This window comes from Psammomys obesus, unplaced genomic scaffold (assembly GCF_907164565.1).
Source record: "Psammomys obesus unplaced genomic scaffold, mPsaObe1.curated_primary_1811, whole genome shotgun sequence".
NCBI classification, from domain to species: domain Eukaryota; kingdom Metazoa; phylum Chordata; class Mammalia; order Rodentia; family Muridae; genus Psammomys; species Psammomys obesus.
Window position 1 is genome coordinate 15,247,470 of NW_026592548.1, and position 18,734 is coordinate 15,266,203.

The window sequence follows — 18,734 nt, forward strand, 5'->3', positions numbered from 1 at the left end:
AAACAGTTCATTTTCAATTTTAAAATATCTACACATAACACTTTCAAATGATTCAAAATATGGCTTTCTGGAAGGGAATGAGTCTTGGTTTTCTGAGTCTCAACCCTATTGTGTTCCTTCCTCTGTGTGTATTATCAGGTTATCAGTGCTGCAATCAGCTCCACGACACGGTTTCAGTTGTTGTCTTAGTTCTTGTTGTTGCTTCACCAACGAATTTCTTTCAGCACTGGCAATATACTGACTATGCCCACTCCAGACATGGACGGAATGGGTGGAAACATCAGCTCTGGAACTCACTGGGTCCTGACCCTCTATAAATGTCATCTATTGAATAGAGATGATGACTACTCCAACCATTTGAGAAGCATTGTCATGGAAACAGAGCAAAACAAAAGCCATAGGGGTTACAAAAAGAGTTTGAAAGAAGTCACCCTTCCACAGTCCAGTCTGTGTTCAGTGGAACCCATTGACCACTCCTCTCCTGAGACTGTTATGTCTAACCTTGCACTACTCTGGTTTTCTTCCTCATTTTAGCAACATCTTTCTCTTTACAGTGGGGGCTTCTAAAGCAGCCGCTCTCAACCTGTGGGTCGCAGCACCTTTGTGGTCAAACATCCTTCCACAGGGGTCACCTAAGACCATCGGAAAACATAGATATTTACATTATAATTCATACCAGTAGCAAAATTACAGTTGGGAAGCAGCAATGAAAATTTTATGGTCGGGGTCACCGCAACATGATCCTGTATTAAAGGGTTGCAGCATTAGGAAGATTGAGAACCACTTTTCTAAAGACTCAACTCTTGGCTATCAAAAAACTCATTTCCTTCGGAAGTGGACCCATTTTTACCCAGCTTTAGTGATTGCTTCAGTGTTTATTACTCTCTCCTCTCCCTGGGTCAGCTCCTTTTTCTTTTTTTAAACCTAAAGTGCCTCCATCACTCAAACATACTATGCTCTGAGCCCTAAGAATGGCCTTCCAGAAGAAAACATATAACTGCTTTTTTAACCTTTGCTTCCCAAGTACTCAGGCTGATTTTTTTTTAATAGCATATTCTAGAAACAGGAATTTTGGAAGAAGATCAACAAGAAAAGAATAAAAGCTGTGCTGTAACAAACTTACAGTTCCACCTGTCGGGCCTATTATACCTTCTCTGCCCAGAGGGCCAGTGTTTCCCTGTAGGGGGTAGAGGAAGCAGTCAGTTTCACCCTAAGAAAAAGTAGCCTCATTCTTCATATAAATTGAAAGAAAAGAAAAACCCAGAAACTTGTGCTATGATAAAATAGCTACCCCTAAATAGTTTTTGCAATAATAGTTTATATTATTAGCATAAATTATAGTAATTTTGACAGTATATGATGTAATTGTAATATTGCTGTAGTTTCCTATCGGGGAGCTATAATTTGTTATTTCTAACTAATACAAATCAAAGTTAAAATGTTCATGTGTTGAGAAGTCCAAGGACATGTTTCGTATGTAGAGCATTACATAACAAATGAAATTGATTTGTGTAGGGGCACTAGAAAAATGAGCACATGTTTGAATGAGAAGGGACAGGTGCCTGAGTTCCATGAAGCATGGCAGACAGGGAGCATGAAGCGGAACCAGAGGGAATCGCATGTAACCAACCAAGCTGCAGGCTCCTCTGTGAGACAGCCACTGTGGAACTGGACATGAACGATGCTGAAAGTCTGACCTGCTGATATGAAGATCTCCCCGAGTGAGCTGTGCAGCTAGTAAATTCCTTTCTGAGTATGTGCATAGGCTGTCATTTTTAAATGGATATAAAATACTCATTTGAGTTTTTCCTCCCTATCAAATTCTACTCCCACTCCCACTAACAGAAAGTTTCTCTTCTGGTTTATAGTTAGTATGAAATAGGCAACCATAAATACATAAGAGGTTTTCTTTTTTCCTACAATATGTGGAGTTAAGGAAAATACTGTCAATTTAAATTTGATGTAATGTGGTCCATTGTTCAACAGCTCTAATAGTAAATATATCTCTAAAAAGAGAAATTTCTGGTAGACCTTATGAGTTGAGATAACGTTTTAAACATAATGAGCTTTAAGAGATAAGTTGTAAGTGTGGTACTCAAATTTTCACAGATCTATAAATGAACCAAGGAACTCGGTATTTTAATTTAATGAAGTGTTACCTCTAGACAGATGTTGAGGAAACTTTAGTCTATTAATTACGATGTAAGTCTCCCAAATAATAATTTGCTAGAAGAGTATAAAGGGATAGACTGATACTAGAAGAAAATAGACTGAAAACATTATCGATTTATCAATATCAATAATATTGATAAATATTATCTAAGATAATATATATATATATTTATCTAAGTGTTCAAAAACATCACACTGTGATTTTACTCGTAGGTGGCAGTTATCTATGTAAGTGTGTTTTTGGAATGGAGCCCTGATTTTCTAGCTTAATTGCTTTTACTTAATCATCAGTACTTCTTGGTTTTAGGAGCAGGAAACAGCCTTGAGACCAGTCACTACCCACTGTGCATTATGATTCTGCAGCTTTAGCAGGCAGCCCTGTAGCATGTGGTGTGGTCCATCAAATAGGGGGCAAGTTCTTCCTCTGCTGCCATACTAGCCTTCCATGCTCCTGGAAGTGGTTTCCCGAGACTTAGTTTTTTGAGCTTCAAAGTGGAGTGGTAACACCTCTCGTAAGATTTTATTACAATTAAATGACAAAAGAGACACAGACTGGACTCTAGCACCCCCGCACCCCAATACTAACATAGTAGGACTTTCACTTATCTCCTATAAACGTGAGTCTCCCAGACATTTTCTTAGTCTAGGTCTTGTGAGCTCTCTACATGGAATGTACTATTAACGAGATGACAGAAGGGATTGACCCAGGAAGTGATAAAGGCTGCAGTCCTGGCCCACAGAGTCTCAGCCCTTTATGGGCCTTACTTAGGATGGAAGCCAGATGCTGACGAGTCGCAGAAACAACATGTATTTTCACAGTAGCCCATTTGTATACCACATTTGTGGATAATCAGAAATTGTGCTTTACAGCACCCACTCTGCTTTATTTTTGTTTTTTATTTTAGAAATTGTGAAAACAATTGACAAACTTACACCTGACAAAGTACTGAGGCAGGCCTCCAATGAAATGATCCCACAAGAATGCTGCTCTTTGTTCTATTGAAAATAATCTATTGGCAGAGTTAGGGAGGGGTATAGAATTTTAAGAATCTGACTTTGTTCACTGTTGTAACCAAGACAGTGTTGTGGGGTTGTAAAGCTCTTCAGGAGTCCTTCCTGTTGCATTTGAACTGTTTCTTCTTCCACTCTCTCCTGTCCATCTGAGCCTTGGCAGCTGCTGTGAGCTGTGGAGTTCTATGACTACAGCCAAATCACTGTTTGAAGTTTGAAACCTTTGTTTTGTTTCATTTTTGTTTTGCAGAGCATCCTTAATAAAAACTATAACAAGGCAAAACTAACACTGTCCAGGACCGAGACTTTCACTACATCCCGCAGCACTAAACTGCTAAACGGAGTTTGCTAGCCTTTGACTTTTGGAAACCTGCCAGCAATTCATACCACTCTTTGGCATGCCGGAACTGGAGCAGAGAAAACTCAGCTTTGGGGAGAGAACTGTCGAAGTGTGGTCTTAGAAGCTCTGGCCAGCAGCAAGCCTTCCTGGGTGGGTGGTGTTTGGACTCTGGCTGCATTAACAGGCATGATACAAAACTGCTTTATGTTTTGTTGGTGCTGGGGTTGGTTAACAGATACACTGTCCATTCTTCGCTATGCTGATGACTTTTTTTTTAAAATAAGTACTGAGAAGTGTGGGTGGTCCATGATGGTATTTTGCTCAAACTAATTGATGAGCTGTGAAAAGTTGCAGCTTGCACATGCAGTTATGATTTTTTGTCTTAAAAATCACTTTATTAAGTTATTATTAGTGTGAAGTATATTAATTAAGTCTTATAATAACCAAAGAAGCAGAGGTCTTGGATGACAAGGTGACTCTATACTTACTCTCTGCCCAGTGGGACCTTTAGGACCTACAATTCCAACAATACCAGCATCCCCCTCCGGACCCTAGAGACACAATGAAAAACAGAAAGCCTGCTTTAGCCTTCTATAAATATCTTACAAATGAAGAGTCCCGTACCAATCTAGACAGAATTATCAAAAGTAGCTCTTAAAATGGGACAAATAACAATTATATAGGAAAATTGATGGGACATAAGAGTATAGAGATTTTATTTTATCAATGTGTGAGAGAGAGGGGGAAGGAAAAAGAGGGAGAAGGAGGGAGAGAGTGGAGGAGAGACAGACAGAGAGAGAGAGAAAGAGAGAGAGAGAAGGAGAGGGTGCATGTGTAGAATTAGAGGACTGGCACTATCTTTTACCATGTTTGTGGTCTTTCTTGCCACGCTAACTGGCCCACAGGTCTTACTGGCTCCTGGCTTCTCACACTGGGTGATGTGATTAAAGAAATCTGAACTACTGTGACTAGTTTTGATGTGTATTCTGGGGACCAAAACCCAAATCTTCTTGCTTGTACGGTAAGTGTCTTACTCAATGAGCCATCTCTCCAGACTTATTTTAAGTTTATTTTTGTTTTTGTTCTCCAGATAAGGTCTCATATATCCCAGGCTTGCCTTGAACTTTAATCCTACTGTTTGAAATTAACATTTTCAAACCTCAAACACACGGGTATAGCAATATGAATTTTAAAGATCAAAGAAAAGCACAAGTTGCAAGATAAGTATTGAGTATTTCAACACCTGTCTTTTTTCAAGATAAGACTACTAGAACATATATAAACGTACCCTGGGGCCTGGGAATCCTTGGAAACCTGTCAACCCTTGGTCCCCATGTTCTCCCTGCAGGATGAACAGACAGGAGTATTGTTACTGTTTATTGGTGGCTTGATTTGTGGAGTAAGTGCGTGCTGATTTCAGAGTTGACACATACCGGCTGCCCTTTCAGACCAGGGTCTCCATGTAGTCCTTGGTCACCTTGTGCTCCTCGCTGACCTCTTTTACCTGGAATTCCAGGTTGACCAGGTAGCCCTTGTTCACCCTGTAGGCCAAACAAAGAAAAGTGATCTTGACCTTAGAATCTAAAAATATATGAATGAAATACAAATACATATTCATTTTTTCATAATAGTATAAGGCATTGGGGATGCCAAATTTATCATCTTCGTCCTTCCCACCATTTTCCACAAGTAAAATTTTATTATAATAGCAAAAAGTATAGCCATAAGTAGAGAGAATGCCAGGGATTGCCATAGTGCATGGGAAAAGGAAAGAGAAGGGGTGAGCCTATGAAATGGATATGGGGGGATTCAGAGGAAATGGTGACGTGTGTAGAAAGTGTTATTAGAGCTAGAACATGTTCTGTACACGAGGGATCTATCCTTGTGAGGTTTTTCCTGCTTTCCAGAGACGACCCTGCTACAGACACCAGAGAGAGAAAATTTCCTGAGGGATGGACTCTGATTTTACCATGACAATCATCTCAGTTCTACCAATCTGAGCAGGGGCCAGCTCTGTTATCAGGCTTGTTGATTATAAAAGCTTATTGGCTATATTCCACTTTGGAGGAATAAGAAATGTATGTGAGAAAGTGGGCATCTAGCAGTAAATTCCATTTCTCTACTAGTAGAAGACAGATGACAGAGAAGGATGAGAGCACAAAACAAGTAAGGAAGGAAGGTCTTAGCAATGCCTTTAGCGCTTGGTTAATGAGCAGCTGGGAGTGAAACAACTAACGGAGTTTGGAAACCCCACCGCCCACACCTGGTCGCTAACCACAGGAAGCACATACACATAGGTCACATACTTTCCTTTTTCCTAATGTGGTTTTCCTATTAGCCAGATCTCATTAAAACACATTCAGCTGTGACCTAGTCAGTGCATGCAGGGTCCTGACACACACAATAGGGAAATACCTTTGGGCCCGGAACACCGGGGCTTCCGGGAGGGCCTGATGAACCTTTTCCTCCTCGAGGACCTGGGGCTCCAGCCAGTCCTGCTCTTCCTGGGCTGCCTGTGACACCCTAAATAACACAGACAAGAAATGGAATGTAGGACATTTGGAGAAAGTCAAGATAGAGGCTTGATAAATATAGAAAAGAATGTGTTTGCAGAGGCTGCTGGTGACACAATGCCCAGGTTTGTGAGTTACACTTTTTTGCAAGAGTGAAACAACTAGGGGATAGTTTGGAAGCCTTGCCACTCACGTGAATATCTAATTATAGTTAATAAGATCTTGGGTTTTTAAAATAAAGACTAAAGGAATACCAAGTTCCTTTCGATTTTTACAAGCACGGTGTACATTATACATTGCTCTGTTCTAACTAGAGAGTGTGTACTCTGCTTTGCAAAGCAACTCTTACAGAAGAACATCTCCTCACAAAGAATTTTCTGTTTCTCAACTATACGACTATGGGAAAATCCGGTAAAAATAGTTTGAAAATAAAGACGAACAAGCAAATATTAAGTCTGAAACCAAGTCTTGAATCAAGGTTGGCCTTGATTCTGACTTGCAAGCCAAATGCAAGCACTCAGCTGTTCTTGTATAGATTATAACATGAGCAGTTTTTACATTTAATTATGGGAAAATCAAAATCATAGTAATTTAAAATGTGAAGAGTATATGAGATTAAAATTTCAGTAAATATGAATAAAGTTTTATTGGGACACAGACACCCTCATTCCTTAATGTATTGACTTTGGGTTCTCTTGTACCACAGCAGAGCTGAGTTACCATGGCAGAGAGGTGGGCACTTGTGTTTGCTGAAAAGCAGATTGGAATGAGGCTGGGTTTCAAATAGCACGGTCTTCCTGTGACTTTTTATTTCAAGTATTTTATTGCTGGGACATATCTACCACATCAAAATATGAAAGGTGGACTTTGAATGTCATAATTTATAGGCAGAAAAAGTGTGTTTTTTTGTCAAATTAAATAACAAACTCTCATGTTTGTTATATGTTATGTACTGAAACCACATTTATAACTAAAACTACATGTAATACACTCCAGAAATATCAGAACAAGGACATATTTCAACTTTACATGAATGCAGCAGATAGGAAATCAGAAAATTTTAAAAAAGAGTGTGTTATCATAGCAGAATTCACACACACACACACACACACACACACACACACACACACACACACCTTTCTAAAGAAGGCTGAAATAAAATAAAATTGTCAATTGCCAGCCAATTGCCCATTTGTTTGAGGAGTCAGTGCTGAGTTTGAAGTGATGGAAGAGTAAATCTGAACGAATCAGCTGTGGGTGACTCAAGAAAAGACTATGGTCAAGAAGTTAAGAAGAAACAGCTTAGAACAACCTGAAGTAGAATCTTCTAAGAGGCAAGAAAACTGGCAGCAGTAATTGGGAAAAGAGCTACTGGACAGACTTCAGAGCTTGAGAAAAGTCTGATGTTTAAATCTATAGATATTTATTGCATTATTTGCCATTAGGTAATCTGAGGAAAATATTTGAGTTTAATATATAGATTATCTAACCTGTGTGTTAATAGTAAACTTTTTTGGCTTTTGTGGATTTAATCTTGTTTGGTTCTATAAAGCTTCTTTTTTAATTTTTATTTTTTATATTAATTACAATTTATTCACTTTGTATCCCAGCTGCAGCCCCTTCCCTCATTCCCTCCCAATCCCACCCTCCATTCCTCATCTCCTCCCATGCGTCTCCACCAGTCCACTAATAGGGGAGTTCCTTTTCCCCTTCCATCTGTCCCTAGCCTATCTCTATAAAGCTTTCAATAAAAAATCAGGGATAGGATATCTTGACTTGTCCAATTATACAACGTTCGTGTGGGATATGTATAGCTTTGTGGAAGTATTTTGAGACACAGATGAAAACTTTCCTAAATGAGAGAAACATCCCTCAGTACAAGATGACAATACATACATTGTATATATGTCTGAAATCTTCCCCAAAGAAAGAAAGCCATATAAAGAAAGAACTTGCATAGGAGGCAGCTCACTGAGTGAATTGTTTGCCTGGCATGCATGGGGCCCTAAGGTCCAATTCCCAGCATACATACACAATGTTCCATGGTCTGCAGCTGTGATCCCAGGACTCAGGAGGTAGGGAAGACTGGGAGTTTAAGGTCATCCTTGATATAAAGTGGACTTTGAGGGTAGCCTTGGGGTACTTAAGACCCTGTCTCAAAAAAGCCAAACCAAACCAAAACCAAACAAACAAAAAGCAATTACATTTTGCTGTAGACCTTACAGTGCGTATTAGTTAATGAAACTCAAAATAACATTTTGTGAAACACATACTGTGGCAACTTCAAAACCAATCACAAGCAACACTGTCAAAAATTAAAGTGAAAATGAGGTCTCTGTCAGATTTTCTGAGCGGGGTTTCAGGTACATACTTTAGGCATATAGATGGGAGGAGGTTCTGTGTTTCCTAATTCATTTGACTGTCCAGTTGAGGATTTTCCACATAACCTTCAATTGGAAATGATTAGGCTACCATGTAATGGCATGCTAAAAGACAAATATCAAGGGGAAAATCTAATAGAATTCTACAAATTCCTTCCACGCACTGAGTATGTTCAATTAAGATCATATGCTCATAAACCACAGCACTTGGATGTTCCTATCTCTGTGTAAAAATCTTTCAAAGATGAAATATGTAAAATATGCAGAATCACAACACAGCGTAGTTTAGCAGCTGAGCGAAACACTGTCAATAGGGAATTGTAGTGAGTTAAACATTGTCTCTCCAAAGAGGGTGTTTGCTTCCTCCATCTTTCTTACTAGTAGATCCTATTACAAAAATTGTACTCAATTATTACGTGCTAAAATTATTAAAGAACAGAAATATGTAACACTCATTTCACCTTGTCCTACAAATTCCTAAGCGAAGCTCTCAATTCTCTTCTCTTCTACTGATTCTTAGTAAATCTGCTAAGTTCTCTTCTAGAAGGGGCTTGTTACAGTTTGTCTTCCTGGGATACTAAATCATGTGATTCAATGGTTCTTCCATGCATTCAACAAGGACTTTTTATGTATCAACTATTGTAAGGAAGACACCGTAGGAAGGCATCTAGGAAATATGCACATAGATGAGATATGATTCTTCTTTTCAAGAAGCGTCACATCTTATTATACTTTTACTTATAAAAATTCAACATATTCCCTTATCTATTACACAGATTTAAAATGTATGTGTATATGTGTGTGCATGTATGTATACACATATGTGGGGGTGTCTATGGAGGTCAGAGGGTACTCAATACTCCTGGGATGGCTTTCTATATGAATCATGAGAACTCCATAAGGGATGAGATAATTTCACCTAGAGCTCATGAAAATAAAAGCACATCCTATGAGAGGCAGATGAGACTTCAGGAAAGTTTCAAAACTGGCCAAAGAAAACTTAGGTGTTATATTAGTGACATATTTGAAGAAAATATGACTTTACAGGAAAGGAATGTTTTAAAAGTGAAGTTTGGGCTCAACATGGTGCCATATGCCTGTAATCCTAGAAGTTAGAATGCTGGGGTAGGAGGGTTATGAGTTCAAAGCCAGCATCGGCTACATAGGGACTTTGAGGCCAACTTGAGCCACACAATGAGATCCAGTCTCAAACAAAACAAACAAAACAAAACAAAACAAAACAAAACAAAACCCCACCAAGAACCAAAAACATCCTACTACCAATAAAACAACATCTAATCATCATCCAACAACCAACTCATCACCCATCCACCAACAACCAATCAAGAAACACCAAAATTCTAATGCAAAGCATCTTCTCCCATTTGGGGAAAAACTCACCAGCTAGAAGACCTAAAGACTTAGAAAATTCTTAAAAAGGTCATATATAAAAGATGGAAGGAAACACGTGTTGTTGAGGATTGGTCTAGCGCTACATATTCTGATGCTAAGTAGGAGCAGACACTCACATTTCCCCAAAGGATGTTTGTAACCCTGCCTACAAACTTATTTGTGTTTGACCAGTAAAAAGCCAACACACCTGGGCAGAATGAATGGGGTAGGTATGGCTAAGGCTCTCTGGCTTAGGACAGAGAGGATCATGGGAAGGAGAAAGCACAGGGAGAAGAGGAAGAAGGAAGAAGCCACAATGGGTTAGCATGAAAAAGGAACCATGTGGAGGAAGGACTCTGAGAATGTCATAAAGAAGGAACCACCCAGAAGAATACAAACAAACATCTTGGGATTATTGATGGAAGGTAGGCCAGAGAGGAATGGTTAAAACAAGTGGCCTGGGATGGAGGCGGGAAGATAGGAGATAGTGTAGATGCAATATCTGCCCAGTCTAAGATGTTATAAGGCAACTATAAAATCTATCAGAAGTCTGTGTCCTTTACTGATTATAATAGTGACTTAGATAATACTGCTGTAATAATCATAGGGCTAATAGCAAACATTACTATACCTTACCATTAAATTAACAGTTACAGCATGTAAGCAAGGGAATGCAAAAGAAAATATTCTTAAATGAGCAAAGAAACTTTATAGTTAAGCTTTTGTAAAAAATTAATGTCTGAATACAAATCATTGGTGTAATAATGTAAATAATAATAATAATTACAATAATGAAGTGGGTTGTCTTGCAAGCTTGTGGGCTACCTTTCTCCAGATGTCATAGGGAGACAGCACGTTATATTAGATGTAGGCTATCTCAGGTTCCCACAATTTCAAAGCAGTACTACTTCATTCTTATCATAATTTGAAAGACCATTATTTTTCTAGTAGAAAAAGCACATACTCTTCTTCTAAGACATGGACAATAGACACCTAGACACTGTTGAACAGCCCTGAGGTCACTAGATAATTTGTGCTGTAAAAGGCATCATGAAAAATCTCGTTAAGGTTATACAGAAACTTAATTTTACTTAAGTTATCAGACATTCAGGCTAGCCTCATGAACGCACAATGAGTCGTTTACCATTCACGAATTTCTTAGAGAGAAATTCGAGGATGGGAGCAGAGTGTTCTGTACAAAGTTCCAAGAGTCTTTCAGACAAGTAAAGAACAAACATTTTTTTTCATTAGGGATACACAGATGGGTAATTAATTTTGTTTTCAGAAGAAACAGATGCTAATTCCAGGCATTCTCTCCAGTGGCTTCCAAAAGATTATTTGCTTCAAACAATTGAGCAAAGGGATAAAATAATACAGGGAAATTTTATAAACAAACAAGACCATAATACTTCATAATTAAAACCATAAATATTCATTGGTGGTAGATGCTGAAATCAATGAATACTTTACCTGAGTCTTAGAAGGTTAACGTGGCAGCTCACTCATGCACAAACTAGGAAATATTTTCCACATCTATACCCAGTTTTCTTTAATTGATTTGTTATCATTTTCATGATTAAGAGGTACTATCTAATAATAAAAATATACAGTTAATATGGCACAAAAATACATGATGTCTCATAGCTAAGGAGCGCCATTATTCTGAGACAAAGACTATCTCCCAACATTCACAAATTTTATGCCCTGCAGGAGAATGTTGCCAATTTTGACAGACGAGAAAGTGATTATCCAGAGATGTTAACAAGAAAGGTCCTGGATCTGATGAGCCACACTGTGGGTGCTTTTCCTTCACTGTGCCCTTCCCGTGTGTCTGAAGCTGTCACCACCACGTTCCTATTGTTCTCACCTACTTGGTGTAAATTGAGGAAGTGGGATGTGTCTGGACTGAATGGAGAGACCCAGGGATGAAGAGATGGCTTTGCTGTATGTATCGAGAAGAAAAGCAGAGAGTTCGGGGCTCAGGTGTGTGTGGTACAGAGGATGGCAAAGAGGCCCCTTGGCTGCTCCCTCTTGTCCTCGAATTAGCTGTCTTACTCTTGCTAGGACTGAACAAGCTGTCTTGAGAAATCAGCGGTAAATCAAATCTGTGAAACCCAGGCAATAGGAGAATGCATTTGAAGGCGCCCCAGCTGGAGGCTAATGTCTTTAAAGTTATATGGGTGAATTATAAACCTTCATGATGTGAATTCTATTGATTTTTTTCAGTCAAATGGAAAAAAAAACTTTAAATGACATTGAATTTCATATTATTTGATGTTTCTTTGAAAATGTCTAAGAAAACAGGTTCCCCCCTTTTGCCATCTCTCTTGCCTCATATTTTTTTATGTATATAGGGTTATGTTCATATGGTTATTCATTATGTAAGAAGAGAGTGTAACATTAACTTACTTTCTATAGTATAAAAATTTAGCGTAACACCCCTACGTTCCTCTTTACTTTAGGCAACATAGATGTGCAGATTTTTAAAGCCAGCAAACTCAAGAGCCATAAGCATAACCCCAAGTCTCTTCTTCTGTAGCAGCAAAACCACTCCCGCTTCAGGAGACATTCTCATTTCATTTGATTTACTAAACATATCCCTCCTAGGAAAGAAGTGGCTGTTTACAAATACTTGGGCTTGTAATTATGGGTAGTTATATGCACGGCTACAGCATGTATAAATCGCCCCATATTTATAACATTGTCCTACGGTGACCACAAGCAACGTGGTCAAGAGCTAGAGTAAGATTATGAAGAGCTGTATGTTAAAGCTGGGAGGTGGCTTAAACACCTCAGCAAATTAAAGCTTTGGGGCTGAAGTACCCTGAGGCACGTCCTAAGCTGGTAACAATAGATAGCGGCATTTGCTCGGTGTCTATTTCCAAGTCTGTGAAGCTAACTTCTCACCCAGATGCAGCACAAGCCAGCACTGGGCTGGCTTCACCTCACAGACATCACCTACAGATTCCCATTACAACAAACGGTTGCTTCTTCTTCCTGAAACACAGTGAACAAGTCACTATAGTACAGGAGACCTGTGGGAAACCTCCTTTGCTTAGGTCTCAACACGCAATCACAGGACTGCCATGGGCCACACAGACCTCATCTGTACCCGGCTCTCAACACACGTCTCATCTCTCACTGCTGTGAAGAAGTCACTGTGGACCTTCCTATATCAAAGGCAACTAATATCATATCTGTGCATCTCACTCCGTCCTCTAATAGTCCTGTGAACAGGCCAAACTCTTCCCTGACAATGGACATTTTCACTTTGGTTCCTTTTATTCAGAGGTTCTTTTCATATCTGGATTCACCTTACCTCAGTCAGGTTCACTATAACCTTCTCAGGGAGGCTTCCCTACTCAACCTGCTTCTCCCATGATGCTCCCGTCACATAACTGCTTCTTTCCTTGCTCTAAACAAGATTTGAAATTATCCACTGCATCTATGTATTTATTTATTTATAATTTAGTATCCAACCATTATATCCATCCATATTATCAATCCATAAATTCTGACTTTTGTTAAAGGTCAAATATTAAAACTTCCTCGATGTTTCATGTTCATTCCATAAAGCCAACTTTTGTTCACCTTATTATTGAATTCTGTAACTCCTCATTCATGCCAGGCACTTAACAAATATTTGTGTTCTAAATAATGTTAGATTAAGCATTTAAGTTTATTATTATATAGAGACAATATGGGCTCAATAAGCCCAGACAATGTTTTAGGCCCTATACATAAAACATTTCATTTGCTTACGGTAAAAAAAACATATAAATCTGGTATCGATTCATTCACTTAATAGACATAGTTAACACACTAAGAACATTTCTCAAAGATTCTCAGGGCTTCTTTTATGAGCCTAAAAATGTGCAAGGTGGCAGGCATCCAAAGAAGAACAAAATGCAATATCTGTTGTGCAAGAGTTTACTGCCTCTTGTGAGACAACAACAAAAATAATTAAGATCTAAATGAACCATGCTTTTCTGGAGAAGGCATTATGAGCATATTGAAGTTCTGAGCTGACAGGACTCTGATTTACAGCGTACACACACGGCACAATATGGATTAAGTCCTGAAAGTTTAAGAAAATATACATCACGAAATTAAAGGACAAGGTGGAAGAGCTTTCTAAGCAGAGAGAATAAATTGCATGCATAAAGTCAGGAAAGGAGTTAAAAAAATGCAGAGAAATTGGGAGGGATAGTAAGAAAAGTAAGTTAGCCTGCTTATTGTGAAAAACTGGGTGTTGACACTAGACTGCCTGGTTTTGAATTCTGGTTCTCACTCTTGTTGACTGTGTGATCTTGGGCAAGCTCTTCATCTTTCTGAGTCGCTCCTTCCTTCTGGTAAACTGGAGATAATTAGCTATATTGACCTCATAGGGGTTAAATAACTTAGTTTATAATCAGTGCCTGGGATAGTGTCTGGCACACAGTACATATCGGTAACTTAGCTGCTTTTATGCTTGAATGAGCAGTTCTCATGAAGAACAGCCTAGAATGCCGGGCTGGCAAAGTAAACAAGAGGGCAGATATGGAAGGAACACCATTCCACGGAGCATGAGCTGTATCTGATGGGGTGGGGTTCACCAAAGACTCAGCGAGGAAACTTCTATCCTTCTGTAGATCTTTCACTTGGAGGCTAATAAGCTGCCAAATAATCTGAGTTCTGTCCTGGAAGACATCCTAATGAGCAGAAAATCTGCCCAACCCACGAAGCCATAGGAAAAGAGGGAGAAAGTTATAATGAGCTCGAGCCCTAATTGGATAATCAGGCCCTTTGTGGCAAAGAGTTGACAGGATTTGTTAAAGTAGATCTCTTAATGGGAGATTTGCAGCCTCTTAGGAACAGAAGTTTCTTGAGTGTGACTGGGTCACAGGCTCCAGAGGATGGGATGGGCAGCAGGGCTGTGGGTGCTCCCACAGTGGTTACTGGTGGGACGCTGATGGGGGCTTTTCCTCTTACCCAGTGCCAGGCACAACCCACAAGGGGTACAGTCAAGATCAGTGCTCCTTTAAGACAAGAATCTCAGTCTGGCAAACACACATTAAACACAAATTCACCTGATGAGTAGCAAAAATCAGGCTTGAATGAGCACTGATTTGTCCTAAAATAAGTTATTAGTTTCATTTCATTCCTTCGTTTTCAAAACAAAAAAAATGGTTTTATTAGTATGGCAATAAATTTTTTTTAAAAAAATCTGGTAAGTCTTCATTTTAATGACAAATAGATTTATGATTTTGTCAAGGAAAAGATTTTTTTCCTCTAAATGATTGAGGTGCTGTGTTTGCATAGAGGTCCGGCTCAATGAGAACAGCATGGCAGAGCCATCTGCTGCAGATGTGCTAAGCTGTGTGGCCTCAGAGCACTCATCTGTGCAGAAGGAAATTCGCAATGGCAACGTGAGCCTCCCCAGTACTGTCCCTCAGCTGTGGTCACATGACCTTGAAAAACATTGAAACTGCAGAGTTAATATGCCAGGAATTTTTTAATTCTGTGGCCACATCAAAACTAAAATGAAGAAAAAAAAAAAAAAGAAAAGAAAAGAAAGAAAGAACATTGTTTAGGAAAACTAGGCAGTTGCATAATGCTACAAATCCTAGTATAAATATTTTTCTAAGTGGATAAACCCAGGAGTCTTTAAAAGTAAGCCAAGGAACTCCATGGTGCCATGATTTAAAAAAAGGCCAATGGAAAGATGTCCTTATGCTTGGTTGAAAATACTTCAGGAATCTTCCTTGTATTTAGCGATGATATTATTTCTTCCAAAATAGCTTTAAAAAATGTAGTAGCTTTACCTTTGCTTTAGAAATTATTTTCTTCAACATTACTTGTGCTAATCATCAGGTAGCCACTAAAGATTTCAGTTCATTTAGTATGTTCTTAAAAAAAAGCATTATAATCTCAATTTTATATAAATTATTCTGTAATGAGGAGAGATATTTATGAAAAACATTTTCATCTTCATAAATACCCACATGTGTGCCACACTTGGGGTTACAGTGCAGGCTCTGTATGGCTAATTTGTTTTTATTTTGATAGATGCAACATGCTTTTTAATGCTCAGAGCCTTCTATCATTTTAAATACACATACAAGAATCTTCCCAACCTATCCTGTGAAAAATGTTAAAAAGTAGTAGGTGATGGCTATGATCCAGTACTTGTTTGATTGCCTTCTAATGGCAATATCAGATGTCACTCAATTTCACGGCCCTGGAAAGTGTATTGCAGCAATATTTATATTACTGTAATTTGTTAGGTTTTTTTTTTTTTCAATCACAAAGTTCAATAAACTTTCTGTGCTAACCATATATAAAGGAATGTGTGGCTCAAATCTCCTTTTAAAAGTCGTTCCTGGATAGAGTAATTTAAGAAATAGACATGGACTGTGAATGCTTTGTTGTTCAATTAATTCCCCTCAGGCCTTTCTTTCCCACCATTATGTCTTCCATCTCTTAGCCTTCTGAGGAGGGTTTAAGTGTGCTCGAACGTCTCCCTAGTGACAAGTTCTGACCTTAGGTTTATCCCTAGACACTATCCTATTCCTCATTCAGAACCTAGCTTCTCTCTTGAAGGGTCTGATGGTCCAAATGTCTTGTTATATCATTAGCCATTCTCTCCTCTCATGATCCAATTCATTAATCAGACCAAATGGTCCTTTGCTGAAGTTGCTGATGCTCTCTTCTACATGCCAAGCCACCGTGCTCATAGTTTCATTTTATTAGACTGCTGTTTTAGAACTTTACCTGTAAACACTAGAAACTGAGCCTGGATAATGTAAGGGGAGAAAAAAAGACAATTGCAGCTCCCATAATCACGGATAAGCAATTCATATCAGGTTTGAAGCATGATACTCGGAGGGAGGTTAGGAAGTCAAAGTTTGGACCCTGAGACGTGTACCGTGCTTGGTGGAGGACAGAACGCTATGATTGACACCACTGTTGCTGCTGACAACTGTGTACTGAATGTAGTGGTTCTGGAGTGACTCCTCCTGTGGGGAGCAGATGAAGCCCTAAGCGAGTTTGATTTGTTGACCTGAACAGGCCATGTCAGGACTCCAATGCCCCTGATCCATGGAAATGGCCAACCCTTCCCAGGTCAGGCCAGGTGCTGACACTGCATATAAAGACTACCAAGTGCAGCATTCCACCTCCCAGATGACAGGACCTGGGACTTCTCCCCTATGGGGACTTCCCTCTGAACTAGGCAAACCAGCCTCTTCCTCACTGTGTGCTGTATACAGCAAATCTGTCGAGTTTCCAGGTTGATGCTGGTTCATCTCCTTCAGAGGACATGACCCCCTGAGCTCAGCTTTGCCATGTGTCAACCCTTAGAGCCAGCAGGTCGTGGCATCCCACCTATTAACTGCCCATTTGGATGCTTAAACATTTACTAAAGGCTTAAAAAATACGAAGTAACTACTGAACGAGAATACAAAGGCAGACAATGTTTTCATGCAGCTATTGGATGTGATTTAAGTTATGTTACTATAAAGGTCTGAAAAATTTACAGTAAAATGTCCTGATAATTTAGTATTAATAATTTATTGTTGAGCACAATGGTTTCATAAAGTACATTTACTGTAGCCTAAAGTGTACAGGGCAGAGTCACGGGCTGGCTCTCCATGTTCACTGACTCACCAGGACAATCGCCTGGCTACTCAGCCTTGTTCATGCTAAGTGCTTTAGAATGGGGCAACATTCTTTTGCCTGTGTGTGTGTGTGTGTGTGTGTGTGTGTGTGTGTGTGTGTGTGTAGGCCTAAGAGCACAACGTTGACCTTGAGTGTCTTCCTCCATTGCTCTCCATTTTATTTATTGAGACAGGTCTCACAATTGAACCCTGACATTGTTGGTAAGGCTAGTCTAACTAGTTACCTCATTCTGGGAGTCCCTCCCTCTGCCTCTGAGATTCCAGGTGTTTGTCAGGCTTGCTTGGCACCCATGTCGGAACTGCGCCCTGACTTCAGTGCTCACACTTGGCGCAACAAGGGCTGTGTCTGCTGAACACTGCCCCCCAGCTCCACATGCACCTTTAAACAAATCCCTCACACATGTTTTCAGTAAGCCTCTCTGTGTTTAGCTATCTTCAGCCACACAACTAATGTAGTGTTAAGGTATCACACCCACAGCAGTCAGTTCTGTAACGTGGTGTACCAATAGAAGCCAAGGCCACACCACCTATCACAGGCTGTGGTAAGCTGCACAATTATGGGTTATGTAAGGACAGTCTCTAGTGTTTCATAACGATGGGATCCTGAACAGTGTTCTGCTCACAGCCCTGTCCTTAAACAAGATATGAGTACATAAGTTCATTTTTGTGTATGGGTCATCCATCCTGTAACATTGCTAGACTCATTTTATTAAATGGATTCCGTATTTTCTATGTGTATAGTTGTGCTACATGCAAACAAAGATAGCTTTATGTCTTCCATTATAACCTGAATCATTTTTTTTCCTTGTTATTGCCCTGACTGGAACCTTATGGTGTTTAGTTGAATTTCCAGCACAATGCTGAGTGTGTCTTATAAACATGAGGAAAAATGAAATATGTTATCATTTAAGAGCTCAGAATTCTGCCTTACAAACTTAGAAGATTCTATTATAAAGGCTACTGAAAATGTTGGTCATTGGATAGTTTAATTAAGTTTACCCCTCTTAAAAATGTGAGAAAGAGAACATAAACAGAAAGTAAGTGCAGGGCATCGGATAGTCAAAACTTGTGGCAATATAAAGAAGCACTGGAGGGTAGAGTCACAGAGAAATGAACATAGTTGAGATGCATGCCACTGCTTTTTGTGTTAGTTGGAAGCTAGAGATAGCGATATGATAAAACAGACCACAGATTCAATACACAGACACTTGATTATTAAGTTCTCTATTCTGCCATGTGAACAAGGAACAGGTAGCTTTTGAATAGG

General features: G+C 39.3%; 1 protein-coding gene across 1 annotated transcript in view; it reads right to left on the bottom strand.

Moving 5' to 3' along the window:
* Positions 1 to 18,734, bottom strand: part of Col24a1 (collagen type XXIV alpha 1 chain) — a 247,837-nt gene that overhangs the window by 27,113 nt on the left and 201,990 nt on the right. Inside the window, exons 48-52 of the mRNA XM_055614315.1 lie at positions 5,939 to 6,046; positions 4,957 to 5,064; positions 4,812 to 4,865; positions 4,012 to 4,074; positions 1,124 to 1,177 (exon numbers count right to left, since the gene is read on the bottom strand). Of these exons, the coding sequence (XP_055470290.1) occupies positions 1,124 to 1,177; positions 4,012 to 4,074; positions 4,812 to 4,865; positions 4,957 to 5,064; positions 5,939 to 6,046 (387 nt within the window). The remainder of the gene's footprint in view (positions 1 to 1,123; positions 1,178 to 4,011; positions 4,075 to 4,811; positions 4,866 to 4,956; positions 5,065 to 5,938; positions 6,047 to 18,734) is intronic.